The 18,073-nt window shown below is 33.7% G+C and overlaps 2 protein-coding genes across 3 annotated transcripts; both read right to left on the minus strand.

Annotated features, from left to right (window-relative positions):
• Window positions 1-2,530: 2,530 nt before the first annotated feature.
• Window positions 2,531-5,085, minus strand: LOC111365991 (zinc finger protein CONSTANS-LIKE 5-like). Of its 2 annotated transcripts, none has more exons than XM_022986594.1 (3): window positions 4,508-5,085; window positions 3,076-3,341; window positions 2,531-2,989 (listed from the first exon to the last, which is right to left on the minus strand). In XM_022986594.1, exons 1-3 carry the CDS (start codon window positions 4,956-4,958, stop codon window positions 2,633-2,635), a joined length of 1,074 nt encoding a protein of 357 aa, XP_022842362.1. In that variant the 5' UTR covers window positions 4,959-5,085; the 3' UTR covers window positions 2,531-2,632. The 2 variants fall into 2 exon arrangements, with proteins under 2 accessions (XP_022842362.1, XP_022842363.1); XM_022986595.1 differs by having other exon boundaries at window positions 3,076-3,329; window positions 4,496-5,084.
• A 7,133-nt stretch (window positions 5,086-12,218) lies between these two features.
• On the minus strand, window positions 12,219-17,754 carry LOC111365992 (xylose isomerase). Its single transcript, XM_022986596.1, has 21 exons — window positions 17,584-17,754; window positions 17,017-17,112; window positions 16,798-16,908; window positions 16,506-16,580; window positions 16,281-16,410; window positions 16,101-16,192; window positions 15,798-15,848; window positions 15,578-15,654; window positions 15,437-15,491; window positions 15,208-15,309; window positions 14,861-14,912; window positions 14,643-14,688; window positions 14,502-14,557; window positions 13,912-13,963; window positions 13,706-13,785; window positions 13,516-13,586; window positions 13,375-13,415; window positions 13,065-13,164; window positions 12,897-12,968; window positions 12,721-12,798; window positions 12,219-12,440 (listed from the first exon to the last, which is right to left on the minus strand). Exons 2-21 carry the CDS (start codon window positions 17,083-17,085, stop codon window positions 12,405-12,407), a joined length of 1,446 nt encoding a protein of 481 aa, XP_022842364.1. The 5' UTR covers window positions 17,086-17,112; window positions 17,584-17,754; the 3' UTR covers window positions 12,219-12,404.
• Between the last annotated feature and the right edge of the window lie 319 nt (window positions 17,755-18,073).

Here is an 18,073-nt window from a genome sequence, read left to right on the forward strand (position 1 = left end):
AATTGCGCGCTATGTGTTATCGAATTGACAATCTACGATTGCAGAACAAAGTGCCCATAAACTTACAATTCTATCAAAGAGTTTACCACCAGTGACAAATTCCATAACAATACATATTTTTATTTTTTCTGACCATAACCTTCAACACAAAATCTTCAAATTGTCCAATAAAACATTAAGCCCCTAGCTAACTTCATTTTCAAGAAGCCACCAACTTTTGGGCAAGAAGAGCCCTCCTGTCCCATCAGCCAGGGAAAGATCCACTTCATTCACCAAAAGAGGTCCAAGACCATTTGGATACATCTTCTAAGATAGATATTACCTTATACATCACAACCACTGTAGAAATTTACAAATTTTCAAAACATATAGGAAGTTTTGATGCGTGACGAAGTTGGAATAATGTGGCCCTGGATTTCCATAGGTGCCCCCTATTTGGATGGCGGGCCCTCCACTAGGGAGTGTCACACAGGCTTCCTGTGGCCCTCGATTTCATTAGGGGCCTGCCTTCCAATAGGGGGTGTCACATAGGCGCCCTATGTCCCTATTTCTAGCACTGCGGATGAAGTTTTATATTGGTTGCTAACTTTTCTGTATTTCTCCTTGTATGGTTAAGCCTGAAAATGTGAATTAAGCTCATGATTGATCCCCATTAAATTACATTCCATTACATTCTATTTTTCTATTTCCTATTTTTAATCACACAATTTTTCATAAAATAATATTATATGTAAATTAAAAATTTTTCCTTCTTTTTCAACCACTTATTTTTTTAACAAACATTATTCCCCCCATTTTCATTACAAAAAATGGGGGCAAATAGGGGGCTAAGTTAGTTCTAAGTAAATTACTGTGGCAGTCATATTTGGACTTTTCTAGGAAAGTTTAAATGGAAAAACTTATTGCACTTATAATTTCCATGAAAGTACTTTCAATTTTTTTAAGGCTTAGTCAAATGTGCTCTACCAATCGATCAATTTTGTTTAAACTACTTTAAACTATACAACTTCTTGTACAAACAAATTACATTAATCCCTGCCCCCCGGGCACATCCAAGTTGGCAAAAAAAGGATAGTACGGGGCTCGTAACCCCAGGTGGAGAGTTCGATTCCTGGTTGGAGCAGCTGAGTGTTGTAATAACCAGAGGAAGAGTTGAAGCAGTTTGGTGATGTAATAACCATGGAGGAGGCTCCCTTGGGGTCAGGAGTGTAAAGGCTGTTCGAACCCTGATCAATTTGGGCATATCCCGCGATTTACCTCCCTGAGCTGCTGAGGGGCCGGAAGTTCAGGGATGAGGATATAGTCTGGCGTAAGCTGGGACACCTCATTAAAAAAAAAAAAAAATTACATTAATCCCTTTAATACAAAGTATTTGGGCTTTTAGATAGCGGAAACTCGTACAAAATGTCGTGTCTCTGCAATATGATCAGTTTCTAACATTTTTCTTCAATTTATTTCGGATTACTGAAACTTAAATTATCAACTTGAGTTTTCATACTTCAAACTCCCCAGTCTTCATTGATATTCTTCGAAGCAAAGTGGTAACTGCACATGTGACATATTCTTCTTACTTCATTGAAATTGCGCACTATGTGTTATCGAATTTACAATCGACGATTGCAGAACAAAGTGCCCATAAACTTACAATTCTATCAAAGAGTTCACCACCAGTGACAGATTCCATAACAATACATATTTTTATCTTTTCTGACCATAACCTTCAACACAAAATCTTCAAATTGTCCAATAAAACATTAAGCCCCTAGCTAACTTCATTTTCAAGAAGCCACCAACTTTTGGGCAAGAAGAGCCCCCCTGTCCCATCGGCCAGGAAAAGATCCACTTCATTCACCAAAAGAGGTCCAAGACCATTTGGATACATCTTTTAAGATAGATATTACCTCATACATCACAACCACTGTAAAATTTACAATTTTTCAAAACATATCGGAAGTGTTGATATGTGACAAATTTGGAATAATGTGGCTCTGGATTTCCATATGTGCCCCCTATTGGAGAGCCTGCCCCCTATTTGGATGGCGGGCCCTCCAATAGGGGGCAGGCCATCCAATAGGGAGTGTCACATAGGCTCCCTGTGGCCCTGGATTTCATTAGGGGCCTGCCTTCCAATAGGGGGTGTCACATAGGCGCCCTATGTCCTTGGATTTCTAGCACTGCTGGATGAAGTTTTATATTGGTTGCTAACTTTTCTGTATTTCTCCTTGTATGGTTAAGCCTGAAAAATGTGAATTAAGTTAGTTCTAAGTAAATTATTGTGCCAGACATGTTCGGACTTTTCTAGGAAAGTTTAAATGTAAAAACTTATTGCACGTAGACTTTCCATGAAAGTACTTTCAATTTTCTTAAGGCTTAGTCAAATGTGCTCTACTAATCGATCAATTTTGTTTAAACTACTTTAAATATGGCTATACAACTTCTTGTACAAACAAATTACATTAAGCCCTTCAATACAAAGTATTTGGGCTTTTAGATAGCAGAAACTCGTACAAAATGTCATGTCTCTGCAATATGATGAATTTCTAACATTTTTCTTCAATTTATTTCGGATTATTGAAACTTAAATTATCAGCATATTACTTTTGTTTACAACATTTTTAATCCATTTCTTGCATCAAAATGAAGGGACGGCGCCAAATCCGGCATCATCAGCAATGAGATTGGCTGAGAAAGAATTGAAAGTACTGAGTCTATCAGTATCAGATTGAAACTCAGTTCTTTTGGCGAACCTCCCTTTGATTCTTGGCCTTGTCTCGGCATAGGCCTTCCGTGAAGCATAACGTATAGTCTTGTTGAATTTTCTCTTCTTTCTCTTCTCTTTATACCTCAAGACTCTTGCTTCCCTATCCATTCCCACCATGTGTGAAGCTTCATTTCCTCTGATGCTCGTGTTTAGCGTAAAAGAAAACGATGTATCTGAAAGGATGCTCCCATCAGGCACAACTCCCACATCCAACGACGACGATGAGACCTGAAAAACTAACCAAGAATCAATCAAACTACCAAAAATTTATAACAAAGGAATATATACTAGAAAGAATCAAGAATTGTACTTACACTAAAGGACGGGGTGGTAATGGTATAGCTGCTGTTGTATGAATTTATATTGGATTTATTGAAGTCAATCTCAAAAGGATTTTCATATGAATACTCAGTCATTCTTGTTGGGACAGCAGGCTTTATGGATTGTACAGGGACAACACTGTCGGCAGAAATTGGATACTCAAAATCCAAGAATTGATCAGAATTAGAAATCAATAATTCCATGAATTTCATGTCTTCAGAAAGTTTCGATGTAACTGGGTTGGAAGTTATCCAATTATCTGTCGCGTTTTCCATTTTCGTTTCCGTGCTACTTAAGTGTTTAACAGGCAATAAGTAGGTGGCAGCGACTGAGGCAGACTCCATCATTGACTCTGCAGTATCATAAAAGAGCACAATCGGGGTCCGATCATGGCGGCTGGCTAAAGGGTTGGCCGAGTGGATATTCCGATCACACACGACGCATAGTGCGGCACCGTCCGCCTTGCAACTGAAGCTGGCAGGGGCCTGCTTGCACACTTCACACGTCCACAGACGCTCATGCTTTAAAGATATGTCTTCATTATGCACCTTAGCATCACAAGTCATGCACATAAAGGCCGACTCTGTCACGCAAAATATCAACGCAGCTGCAGACTTGCAATAGTCACATGGCTTTGCCGCCGCATTCCATCCCGCTGGAAAACACTTTGCCCGGGCTGCGCCAGCACTAACATCACCATCTTGTATCATTCTCTAAAAACGTTGACTAGGCTTGTAGTGTAATAGAGGAGTCTGTGCCAATAATAGTTTGTATCTCACTATCTATCTCACCAAGTCATAGAGAGAAATATGGTTGCTGGCAAGCCCATAAGTGACACGTGGAGAGAGTTTAAGCCACAAAAATGGTTTGATAACAAGGAAATGATATTTTTGTGTCAAGTCCCTGTCATATGTTAATGTCTGTGCCGACTACGCCCATTCCGCGGGGTTGAAGGGTAGGGGTAGCTTTAGGGTTTGGGTTCAATGAAATTAACACGCTTTCCATTTTTAACATATGCACCTAGTTTACTTCAATGTAGCAGCTACAGTAGCGACATAATAATTGACATAATATTTAATGAAATATCCCTAAGTATCCTGTCATTGAATAGTTTAAAGGAAAATGTCAAACGAACATAATGTTTGACACAAAGGATGACACCATACTCACAGCTAAGGTGTGAGTCACGTGCGAATAAAATAATATCGACCTCCCATGTGAGTGTATTGTGTCAACCAATGTGTCAAACTTTGTGGTAGTGTAGCATGGTTGTAGTTTAAAATACATTCAGAATTTTCATCCAGTCATCTGCTGTCACGTACACATCTGTCAACCTCTTTATCATTTTTCTTCTATTAAAATAGATTAATCTAGTTTACATTAGACATTTCTGTATGTTTAGGTTCATTAAAGTTATCCAATTATCTGTCGCGTTTTCCATTTTCGTTTCCGTGCTACTTAAGTGTTTAACAGGCAATAAGTAGGTGGCAGCGACTGAGGCAGACTCCATCATTGACTCTGCAGTATCATAAAAGGGCACAATCGGGGTCCGATCATGGCGGCGGGCTAAAGGGTTGGCCGAGTGGATATTCCGATCACACACGACACATAGTGCGGCACCGTCCGCCTTGCAACTGAAGCTGGCAGGGGCCTGCTCGCACACTTCACACGTCCACAGACGCTCATGCTTTAAAGATATGTCGTCATTATGCACCTTAGCATCACAAGTCATGCACATAAAGGCCGACTCTGTCACGCAAAATATCAACGCAGCCGCAGACTTGCAATAGTCACATGGCTTTGCCGCCGCATTCCATCCCGCCGGAAAACACTTTGCCCTGGCTGCGCCAGCACTAACACCACCATCTTGTATCATTCTCTAAAAACGTTGACTAGGCTTGTAGTGTAATAGAGGAGTCTGTGCCAATAATAGTTTGTATCTCACTATCTATCTCACCAAGTCATAGAGAGAAATATGGTTGCTGGCAAGCCCATAAGTGACACGTGGAGAGAGTTTAAGCCACAAAAATGGTTTGATAACAAGGAAATGATATTTTGTGTCAAGTCCCTGTCATATGTTAATGTCTGTGCCGACTACGCCCATTCCGGGGGGTTGAAGCGTAGGGGTAGCTTTAGGGTTTGGGTTGAATGAAATTAACACGCTTTCCATTTTTAACATATGCACCTAGTTTATTTCAATTATGCTACAGTAGCGACATAATAATTGACATAATATTTAATGAAATATCACTAGGTATCATGTCATTGAATAGTTTAAAGGAAAATGTTAAACGAACATATTGTTTGACATAAAGGATAACACCATACTTACAACCGAGGTGTGAGTCACGTGTGAATAAAATAATACCGACCTCCCATGTGAGTGTATTGTGTCAACCAATGTGTCAAATTTTGTGGTAGTGTAGCATGGTTGTAATTTAAAATACATTCAGAATTTTCATCCAGTCATCTGCTGTCACGTACACATCTGTTAATCTCTTTATCATTTTTCTTCTATTAAAATAGATTAATCTAGTTTACATTAGACATTTCTGTATGTTTAGGTTCATTATAGTAAGATCCTTTTGTTAATATGCTGACGGTAGGCATTTTCACTAACATGTTTATTTCATCAAACTTTTCTTGAAGAAAATATCGAGATAACTACGTGCTCACCTGATTAAAAATTCACTATCTTAAAACTTTATAATTAGGCAGCCGTTTCACACCTCTAGGTTAATATATCGATTATAAATTGAGAGAAAACACAAACTAAACCTATTCATTCTGGTCTAAATTGTGACTCAACAAGTTTTATTTTTTCATATTTGTTAAAGATATGTGTATAATTATTTTTCACGTTCATTTTATTGTCTCTTGGAATCGTTGAACGCGGCATATACGCACAAAAAAACCCAAAAGAGTGCAAATTTTAGTAAGTAAACACACTAAAAAAAAGATCAATCATTTCATTAATTAAAACTCATGAATCCTGAATTCCAATGAAATGTTTAAATTAAAAAGTATGCACTATGTGCAACTACCCATCAGAGCATGTCATGGTTGCCTCGTGTGTGTTATTTATTGGACAATTGGGCTGCTAATATCATCTTCTTCACCGACCATCCAGCTGAGTTGGAGCTTTCCTTCTGTATTATATGCCTACCAAAATCATTGTTAAAAATTATTTTCTTTGCATAATTTGTACGTTTCAAATTCAACTTTTTTAATTATAATCGAACTTATTTTAAAGGTTGAATCCCAATCTTGAGGCCCTCCACGGCCCCGCCCTTGGAGCATCGTGAAGGAGGTAAATCGCAGGACGTGTCATAGCAGACCAGGGAACAAGAGTTTGCCCGTACACTAGTGTCCACAAAGAGTCCAATTTCATATCTTAGGAATCGAACCCTCACACTACGGTTGCCAGCAAAGTTGAGACTATTTCACTCATATCCTTTGCACTACTGGATTAAGTCCCGGGGGTTAATCGAACTTATTTTAATTACATGTGAACATGTTATACCCTTAATACTGGTCTCAAATTATTAATCAAAAGAAATTATGTGTCGAGTTGTCGAAAATGTAATAACTGAAAGTCAAGGAAACAGCATTTTCCGAGTAACTTACCTTGGCCTGAAAGTTAGGGCTATAATTGAACAATTAATAGCATGACACGACTTCAAATTAAAGGTCATAATCGAACTCCAATTGACTAAGCTGTTCTGGTGTGCTTCTCATTATACCTTAATAATTAGAGATTCTAATAATTAATGAAGAAATATGAACATAATGATTGTTTGAAATTGACTCAATAATATATTTCTTAAATATGTTTTATTTTATTGAAGTTTCAAAAGTTTGATCCAAAAGCTTAACAAGCTTGTCTATCAAATTTCTTTATATTTTATATAAAATAGGTGACATAAAACTTTATCTCAACAATTTTATTTGCTGTGATATCAAGTTAGAAATAATAGATTGAATTATGGTAAATTAGTAATTTAAAATAAATTTAATTTTTATTTAAGCACAACTAAACATACACTAAACCAGTGTAGAATTCATTTTCCCTTTTTTTTTAGTGGAGTCGGCATATTTTAGATTTATAGACCCAATTCAATTAATAGAATTTTAGTTAATTCGGAGGCTTTATCGTGTGATTACTATATTCTAACTACATTTTCTTATAAGTGCACCATGTCTGAATTAAATTAAAATTATTTAATTTTAATTCATTATAGATTTTTATTTCTAATTTTTTTCATCACATTTTTATTCTTAACCCTTCATTAATTAGCAAAATTTTGTGACAAAAGAACTATTTGATGTATTATGGGGCCGCTTGCTAAATTCAATAAAAAATGAAGATTGTATGGATTCCGATTGAGAATTCCTAGGGTTGAACCCGACCCACAATTCCTAAGGAATGGAGTAAGGGTCAGACCTTAATGTGTCCTCAATGACAAATTTTCACAACATTTGTATTATTTATTTGTTCGCTTATTTAAAAAATATGAGGGACATAAGTTTCTTTACTTCATTTTAATCATTTTTTGGACGGAAACTGCATTAAGAATAATTTATTATAATTTGAGAATGAGAATTCAATTTGGAAAAAGTTTAGGTACGCAAATGTAATAATAAATAAAGTTTATAGTTTTCATAACAATTATATAGTGGGGTACGGTTATTGGGGAAAAATATCTTGTGATATGTTTGGTGCGTATATAAATTTAAATTTAAATTTAAGTAAAATCAATAATTTAATTTAATCATATATTTCATGAGTCTCACAACTGTTCAACCACACACTTTATCAACTTTTATTAAAATCTACTAAAAAATTTGATTTTAATTTCCACCAAAAAGCTTAGCCTTTTTATATAGCGCATGTTTGGAGAATGTTAGATAGACAATAGTACCCCTAGCCTGCATCCTTCACTACTATGCATATTGACACAATATTTAACGAAAGATTATGCTACTTATACATAAAAATGGTAGATAAGAAATTACATAAAATGATGTGGATAAAAAAATTGAATAAAAAAGTTGACTATATTTTAAATTAGCAAATGATAGAGAAACGTGATATTGTGTAACCTATTATAAAGGTAGAAAGGTTATTTAATACTAGTCGCTATCACGTGCGTTGCAAGAATTTTGTATTTATCATATTTTTATTAGTGTATGAAGTTTAGTTTTTTTTTGGAAAGTTTTTGAAACAATATCTAAAATACTTCCATGATATAAGATAATAATTGCAAATTGTTTTTACAATTGTATAATAGTATGTTATCTAGAAAAAATATAATTGTATATTTCATATTTGAATAAGAAATATACAAACTATTTTACTTGTATTTTTTGATAGTGTTGATATGATTAAATTGAATATGAAAATTATATTTCTAAATTTTGTGTAATTCAATATTGTAAAATTAAAAGAAAAAACTCTCCGCACAGTGCGGAGAAATGACAAACCAACTCTCCGCATAGTACGGAGAGCAAAAAAAAAAACTCTCCGCACTGTGCGGAAAGAATTAATCTCTTCGTACAGTGCGAAGAGTTGGTCCGCACCATGACAAAACTTTTCGCACAGTGCGTAGAGAGTTGAATCATGTGCGGAGTAAAAAAAATAGGGAGAGAAATAAAATCTCTCCGCATAGTGTGGAGAGGGTTGAACCATGTGGGGAGGTTGGCAAACTCTTCGCACAGTGCGGAGTAAAAAAAAAAAAAAAACTCTCCGCACAGTGCAGATAGATGACAAACCAACTCTCCGCACAATATAAAGAGAAAAAAATCTCTTCGCACAATACGGAGAATTGTTTTCAAATTCCTTAATTACAAGTCTAATTTCAAGATTATAAATTTTTCGTATATACAACGAAACAGAATCGAAAAATATGGCTCAAATCAATTATGTCTTCTTTAAATTTCAGTCACAGCTCAATTTCTGAGCATACAAATCATATTTACGGTATTGGAAAGGAGCTTTCTCGTAATTCATGCAATGAAACAATATGTGAGTTGTGCAAAGAAGGAGATATTGATAGTACCATGACATTACTTTCACAAATGGAGGCTATAGAGTATCACTCAAATTAAATATCTTACACTTGCTTGATAACAACTCTTGGATATTAGAAGCAGCTACAATTTTAAATGAAATTATACTTTCTGGTTGTATGCCAAAAATTAAAGTGTTTAATGCATTGCTAAAAAGTTATTTGAGAAAATGCCTGTTAGAACTTGCAGATAAAGTCCCGAGAATTTTTGTTTTTCTTTTCACACCGTGCGGAGAGATAGTTTGCCATCTCTCCGCATTTTGCAAAGTCTTTTTTTTTTTTTTTTTTTTGGTTTCACGGAGTTTATATATACTAAAATTATTATTAATTTTTTAATGTTGATGGCATGATGAGTGTGTGAAAGAATATTTGTCAATCACCATATACAAATTTCTTTATAAAATGCAAAAAATAAAAATGCATAATAAATCTTCTTATTACGCTAATAAAATTGCAATAAATTTTTTTTTTTAACAAATAACATAAAAAAGTCATTTTTATCTTAAAAAAAATACATTTAAAAATTAGCAATTTCATAACCATTTTTTTTAATTCTCGAAAATACAATTATAAAAAATGAAACAATATTGACTTACAACATTTAATACTTAAAAAATTCAATATTAAATAAATTTTATACATTTATGACAAATTATAAATCCATATATGCAAATTTCCATATTTGCAGGCAGTTTACCGTATATGTTGCCTACCATATTTGCAAACAATTTACCGTATTTGCACCTTACCGTATTTTCAACTTATCGCATATGATGTCTACCGTATTTGAAAATTTTACCGTATTTGCAGTCTACCGTATTTACAAATAACTTACTGTATTTTTATTTGTTCAACATAATTATAAAATAAATATTAAATATATATGAAGCACAAAATATAAACGCATATGAATATGATGCTTAATCTTCAATTTTTCAATATTGAATTACACAAAATTTAGAAATATAATCTTCACATTCAACTCAATCATATCAACACTATCAAATAGTACAAGCAAAATAATTTGTATAATCTTGTGTATTTCTTCTTTAAGTATGAAATATACAAGTATATTTTTTTCTAAATGACACAATACTGTTATGCAATTGTAAAAATAATTTGCAATTATTTTCTTATATCATGAAAATATTTCTAGATATTGCTTCAAAAACTTTCCAAAAAACTAAAATTCATACACTAATAAAAATATGATAAATGTAAAATTAGTGCAAAGCATGTGACAGTCACTGTGTGAAGAGTTTTTTTTTATTCCGCACTGTACGGAGAGTCCGCACTTTGTGAGGACAGTGTCCGCACAAATTGTCATCTCTCCGCACTATGCGGAGAGTTTTGCGATGGTGTTTGCCATTTCTCCGCATTGTGAGGAGATTTTTTTTTTTACTTCGCAATGTACGGAGAATTTGCCAAGTTTCCGCACATGGTTTGCCATCTCTCCATACTATGCGAAGAGTTTTTCTTCTTTTTTTACTCCGCACATGGTTTGCCATCTCTCCGCACTGTACGAGAGTTTATTTTTTTTTTAAAGCTTATGTGAGAAGATTTTTTTTTTCATGGAAGTTTATGTTTACTAAAATTATTATTATTTTTTTAATGCTAATGACATGATGTGTGGAAGAACATTCGTTTGACATAATTATTTTTTTAATGCTAGTGGCATGATGTATGAAAAACATTTGTTTGACATAAACAAAATGGAAAATAAAAAATAATATCATATATAGTAAAATTGGATTAATTTACTATTGAATCAATAGTAGACCATCCTACTTTTTATAAGAAGTTAGATAAAGGTTATTCAAAGTACAAGTTTCTTTTCTTTTTCTTTTCTTTTTTTTTTTTTTAATTCAAAATTTTAAGTTATTTTGTCACTAATTATTATTTTTATATTATAGATATTGTAAACTAACTGTTACTACCGTAGTGTTTACATTTAGCGCCTATTTGACGGCCATTATAATTAGCTTTTGGGAAAAAAAATTGAATTTTGAAATAGTAATTTTTTTGAAAAATGTATGGTCATAAGTTTTTTTTTTTCTTCTTCTTTTTTTTTTTTTTTTTTTTTTTTTTTTAAAAAAAAATTTTTTTAAAAAAATGTGGGTGAAAAAAAATTTGAAAAAAAAAAAATTTTTTTTTTTTTTTTTTTTTTTTTTTTTTTTTTTTTTTTGATTTACATACAAAAAGTTTATTATAAAAATGTGTGGTTGAAAATAAATTTGAAACAAAAAAGTTTTATTTTAACGATTGTCAAATAGGGACTAAATTTTATAATTTTATAGCTATTAAAAATTCGAAGTATTTGATTCACATTTTTTGTTAAGGCTAAAAATATCCATTTGATTTCTCAATAGGAAAATAAGAGATTTTTCTTAGTGTCGTGAATTTTGAGATACTATAATGATCCTATTTGATTTCTTAAAAGTTTAGTTGAACAAATTCATTTCTCTTGATTTTGACCAATCATTTGTTGGTTCGTACGAGTGGAAGGATTTTTGGGGAAAAAGGAGTTATAAGTCCCAATGTGCCAGCTTGATATCGAGCATGAGATATAACCCTCGTTACATCTTATCAAATTAAATTAAATTTTTTTCACTCCTATTTTCAACCACACAATATTCAATAAAATAATATTACACGTAAATTAAAAAATTTTCATTTTTTTACATCCATCCATTTTTCAAAAAAAAATAAAAAAAAAATACTAATCCCCATTATAATCAAAATTAATGAGGGCCAAACGGGACATAATATCACTTGTTTTATAGATGTCAGGAAGGATATTTGGGGAGCAAAACCATGTTGAAAAAGGATTTTGTAAGTTGTACTTGGCACTTTTCATTTAAATAAGTAGAGATAGCAAAATGTCCCATTATCATTGTGGCCATAATGTTCGATTTTGAATGGGATGGAGATTTCGTATTTAGTTGGGAAATCAGGAAGGGGACGCGGAAATATGATACCTATCCTAAACCCATTGTTGAAAGTTGGGAAATCAGAAAGGGAACGGGAAAGATGATTCCTATCCTAAACCAATTGTGGAAAGATCTTGCTTGCGTGCAAGAAGATAAAAGAGATTTTAACCAAAGAAATAGTTTTATAGTGTGTAATTACAAACGTTTTTCTGAAACAGCAGCAATAACAAAGATCCCACGACTGCTTCGAGTAGGTAGTCTTCTCACTACTATTCATTATTTTAACCGAGCTAAGGGAAACTAAGTACATTAAACGCCCATCGCTTATAATGCAGCTTGAAAGATCATCTCGGCCAATTCCTGCAACAGTGCAAGCGAAGCTCGTGTAAGAAATATATAATCTTGCAAGAGATGACTATTTGGATTCTGGTCTGTTGAATTCCATATTCAATAGCTAAGGGTGTGAGACAACTTTGTCTAAGGAACTCGGCAAAATAGTCCCATAACTTTAGGAGAAGGGGTACAGACTCGGGTTCATGAATTAAATTTAAGTGAGAAAACCAAAACAATATCATTCAACATAATAAGAAAAACCCCTTTGGCTAAATTTCAAGTAAATCTTGGGACGCTTGCATGTTACCTGTTTAGCAGAAGAAACTTTAGGTTCTCCCCACTGCATGGCCTTCTTCTCTAGCATATCAAAATCAGCCTTCCCAGCCTGTTGAAGGAGACATAAATGACGTATAAGAGTGACACTGAAAGGAAATATAGATATTTACTAAAGCAAACTGAAAACCGGACTAAAAGCAAATCGACCTCTATTTGAGCTCCAATTTCTGTGTCAAAACTTTCATATCTCTTGCGGACAAGCGCAGCCAAAGAACCGTCCTATTTCAAGACAAGAATATGATTTAGCCGCAAAATGATCCAATTATTATATTAAGACTTGAACTGGAATGATATGAAAGGGAGATAAAAGATCACCTCGATCAGCTTGGCAGCGTTACGGAGTCCACGGGCTAGAGTATCCATACCAGCGATGTGAGCAATGAATATGTCCTCAACATCCGTGCTCTCTCTTCGACTGTTACATGACAAAATGTACGGACTAGTTTATAGTTGTTTATTTTATCATTGCACGATCCATTAAATCACATCAAGCTACTTCAAGATTATTTTTAGCCTCAATGGAGTTGCTTAAAAATCTAAATAATGACTCGATGAACTAGATCTACTTTATATACTCGATCATAGGATGTAATTTTTAAGGAAAGAGAGTAAAAGGAAAACTAACAGTTTTGCATCAAAATTGAAACCTCCAGGTGCCAATCCTCCCTGCAAAACAAGTAAAAACAATAGAACACAGTTACTTCAAATGCTCATAGGAATTCAGAATTTTTTTCTGTAAAATTGCACTTGCAAATTTTTTACATACGTTTTTAATTACACTGAGCATAACTAATGTTGCTTCCCCTATATCCATCATAAACTGATCGGTATCCCAACCTGTACCACCAATAAATATCTTTAGTAAACTTAAATTGCCTTTGACATCAAAGAGTTGAGGTCTGCAACTGCAATGGGACAAATTTAAAAATTCCAAAAATATTGTTTAGTAAATTTACCGGTTTGAGGGTCGCCAGTATTTGCGTCAATGTTTCCGAGTAAACCATTAATTCTTGCAGTCTCGAGCTCATGATGACAACTGCAATAATAATGAAGGTGTTAGATGGAGCTTAATAATTTATGTTCGACCGTATTACAGTGATTAATTTTCATAGTAGGAAATCAAAGTTCAGATCACGAGTTTCAGGAATAGAACATGACAAACCTATGACCGGCGAGAGTTGCATGGTTGCACTCAATATTAAGCTTAAATTCATCTGTACGAAATAAAGGAGGAAAAAAATCAAATATGACTTTTCACACTGAACTCAGGACAATTTTTGCATTCATAATTACAGTTATATATAAGCTAGAAAGGGCAACAAGAAATTAAGTTAGATATAGAATTCAACGCCATTTAAATTAAATTGAAATTGAATAGGAAGGCTCTATTGTGGTCTGATGGAAATAAGGTCTCATGCATACAGTTAGCACTGAAGATATGGAAAATTTTGAAGCGCGGTACTTTTTCTCTCTCCTGCATTCTCTCTCTCTCTCTGGATTTCTTGTAAAAAATTTCCTTCATGTTCCATCAATTGGCCAGAATAAGCACCAACCCACCCATCATATAGTTCGATTAGATGCATATAATTCAAATGTGGTGGAGTGTAAACTAAAATGAGACATAGAAAACTTGGGAAGAGCAACCTTGGATGTTCGGTTTGAGAATATATATTGGCCTAACTTTGAAAATAAAATATACAAAATAAATGTTGAATACTTTTAAGAAGAAAATTCAGACAACAAATGTTGTACCTATGAGTCCATATTTTCGCAGGAAGTTAGCTGCTGTAGCAGCATCCCAGTCATACCTAGTATGATCAAAATATGTTACACGGAAAGTATTTATATACACAATTTCCAGTTTAAAGCATTGTACAAGAAACAGAAACATACTGGTGTTTTGTAGGCTCCTGAGGCTTAGGTTCAATGAGTAATGTCCCTGAAAAAGTATTAAAATTATAACAGAAGAATTAGCCAATGGCAAGACAGTTATTAAGAGATTTGAAGCAGAAAAAAGAATCAGTGAACAAGTATTAGATCAGTTATATGATATTGTGTCTTATGCCCTTCAATCCTTTTGATGGGGCCAAATGAAGTAGAATTAAGCATACCATTGAATCCAATCTTCTTCTTATAGGCAACAGCAGCTTCCAAAAACCTAGCCTGTGAAAAAATGCACCATATTTCAGCATACATAATGAAATAACTATAAAGAAATTTTTTTTGCAGTGTTTCTATGTCGCCCTCAAAAAAAAAAAAAAAGGGGAAACTGTAAAGATTTTAATGTGGTTATATGCACTGAAAAAAAAAACGAAAAAAAGGGCCGAATATGCAGTAATATTGTAACTTTAGTTTCATTTATTCAGAAATCATCAAGAATTCAACATCCATGGTTAAAAAAAATAGAATTACGTGCAGATACACACACTTGCATCTAAAAGACATGCAAGTATCATACCATATGATTAAGCTCTCTTTCCATATCTGTGTTCAAAAGAGTCTGATAACCCTCTCGACCACCCCAGAAAACATAGTTTTCTCCACCTAGATAGTGTGTAACCTGTAAGCATACAAATAATTGAACCCCAACATGCATCAGAGGTAATTATTGAAAAGTTGATCCCCATATCCAATCAGTCATCACATTTTTCTAAGAAATGGAATATGCAAAATAAGAGACAACCTACCTCCATGGCTTTCTTGACCTGTGCAGCAGAGTACGCATATACTCCCAAATCAGGGCTGCATTTTAAGAATTCAGTATAAACAAGAAGAACCAAATAAACCGAAAATAAATTAAATTCAACCTACAATGATGTATCACTTACCTAGTTGCCCCACCATGCATGTACCGGGGATGGTGAAACAATTGAGATGTACCCCAGAGAGGATGAATCTTTGTCCCCTGATGATGCAAACAGATAAATCAAATGTAGATATCAAGGAAAACTATTCTTATAATATGATGCATGTTAACTTTATGTTTAACATTGAAAATGAAAAGAGAGAACATTACAATCTGATTACCCTTCATCAGTGTAAACTTACCTGAAGTTCTTTGGCAAGAGCTACTACTTCATCTAAGTTAGCATTACTTTCCTGTAACAAGATATGGGATTGCTATCAACTTCAATAGAAGTTCATCAATATATTACATTTTAAAGCTTAGTCAAAATGCAAACAGAACAGTAGATCCCCCTCGGTTAAGAGAGAAAATTTATCTCGTAAAATTTTTGTGTTAATTATGCATGTAAGTAAGGAAGAAATACTCATGGTCCTAGCCTTCCTCACTTTTTGCAATTGAGTCAAAAGCACAAAGAGGAGGCCTGAGAAAAATTGACGTTTACTCACCTCAAGTGTTTTACCATCAGGAGCAATGTCCCTGTCATGGAAGCACCACTTGTCTACTCCGAGCTTCTCCAGAAATTCAAAATTAGCTCTCACTGTATCATCAACAAAGAACATGAAAAAATAAGCAACTTCATTTGTAACCAATATTATTGCTAAAATACAGAAATAAAATAGATTTACTTCTTCTCTTAGCCATAGCAAGGGAATTCGTGCCATCTTCCCATGGCCACATCTTTGTAGGTGCACCAAATGGATCACCTCCTGTCCCACGGAATGTGTGCCAAAACGCTACACTGAATCTCATCCAATCCTATGCAAACAATGGATTCATAGACGCCCATCAATTTAAATCCTCTCAAATGGTAAAAAAAAAAAAACAATAATATACATGAATAAATATCTCACCTTCATCTTTTTCCCGAGAATCTCCTCATCAGCATTATACCATTTAAAAGAAAGAGGATTCTTGCTAGAAGGACCCTGCATACACATTGAAAACACAAACACAGAAATATCTCATAGGTTAAGGTCGACTTTACAGAACTGGACCCTGTTAAGGAATAAAAAGAAGGAAAAAAAATTTCCATTATTGTGTCTAATCCTATCTAATACTATGTATCAAACATGTTTAAACTATAGGACTTCAATCATGCAGAATATATTCTAATTATCCAACAATATGTGTCAAATTCTTTACCTCATACTTAATCTTAGGAATGCCAGGGAAGAACTCCCCTTTCCATTCACTCGAATCACTGGCACAATCACTACCAACATCCGCAGGACATGTCGGTGGGCTGGCAGCAATCTGTATTCATTAAATGCAAATTCAAGATTGAATATTAAACATTCTTTATTTCTATAACCATAAATCATGCAATGATCAACAATAAAAGAGAGGACATAGCCATCTTACCACTAGAATGGACACCAAATTTAAACAGAGAAGGGAAACTACAATCTTTCCAGCCTTCATTCTTATCATCTCGTGCAAATAAACAATCTCAGCAACCTATTCAGATCGATCACCATAATAGTAAAATCAATAAACAGAATCTGATGAATAACAAATAAATTAGTAATTTTGGAGAAAAAAGTTTAAAAAATAAAAATAAAAGATAGTACTTTCACATAAACAACACCAATTTTTCTCTTTCAGTTAATACTCAAAAATCTTAGTATCCCAAACAATTGCTAAAAACGATCATGATAAGCAAAAAAAAAAAATTTTGTCTCGCCAACGAAAGTGTATAGATTATTGAAAAATTCAAGAAGCACTTACTCTTGAACGCAACAGATAAAATCAGTAATTTGGTTAGGAGGGGGAAAAAAATATAATAAAAAAATAAAAATAAATAAAAAGAAAGAAAGAAAGAACAGCAAATTCATAGCATAATCGAATATTCATAAATTTCCACATCAAAAAATAAATCTTTAAGCCACAAACAATGATTATGATAAGCCAAAAAAATAAAAAGAATACCTTTTTTTTCCTCGGAAGAAAAGTTCAAAGATTATTGAAAAAGCCCAAGAATCTCTGACCCTCAATCCAATGTATATATCAGCTAAACTGAACTCGATTTTATTGTTGAGTCAGTAGAGGAAAAGAGAATTTATATAGACTTGGACTCCTTGGTGGTACTGCTGTAATATCATTATAGTTCAGAGTCCTGTATAGGAATGAAATTGGATTATCATAATATTTTTCTCTAATACGGATTTTATCTTTTAATATTTAGGATTAAATAGGATAAAACAAAAATCAATGAACGGCCTTTGTTACACATGGAGTATACGTGGCTTTGATTTTGATTGAGAGTTACCACTTTTGCCCTTCCTATTATGGAATTTTTGGCTGATATGTTTGTTGGGATTACGTGTAGCTTGGTCATTTCGATCGTGTACAATATAATTTGGGAAGAAGTGATTTTTGAATGACGTGCTAATCTTATCTAGGACACCTTATTTTCCTA

The sequence above is a fragment of the Olea europaea genome, chromosome 17, assembly GCF_002742605.1.
Source record: "Olea europaea var. sylvestris chromosome 17, O_europaea_v1, whole genome shotgun sequence".
NCBI classification, from domain to species: Eukaryota; Viridiplantae; Streptophyta; class Magnoliopsida; order Lamiales; family Oleaceae; genus Olea; species Olea europaea.

Excerpts from the sequence above, each read along its gene's own strand:
- LOC111365991 (XM_022986594.1), bottom strand. The coding sequence starts at position 4,958 with ATGATACAAGATGGTGGTGTTAGTGCTGGCGCAGCCAGGGCAAAGTGT. Across the intron at positions 3,342-4,507 it reads GAAAATGGAAAACGCGACAG|ATAATTGGATAACTTCCAAC; the intron begins ATAATTGGATAA and ends AAAACGCGACAG. Across the intron at positions 2,990-3,075 it reads TTACCACCCCGTCCTTTAGT|GTCTCATCGTCGTCGTTGGA; the intron begins GTAAGTACAATT and ends TTAGTTTTTCAG.
- LOC111365992 (XM_022986596.1), bottom strand. The coding sequence starts at position 17,085 with ATGATAAGAATGAAGGCTGGAAAGATTGTAGTTTCCCTTCTCTGTTTA. Across the intron at positions 16,411-16,505 it reads TTCTCGGGAAAAAGATGAAG|GATTGGATGAGATTCAGTGT; the intron begins GTGAGATATTTA and ends TTGTTTGCATAG. Across the intron at positions 15,655-15,797 it reads CTCTTGCCAAAGAACTTCAG|GGGACAAAGATTCATCCTCT; the intron begins GTAAGTTTACAC and ends TTGCATCATCAG.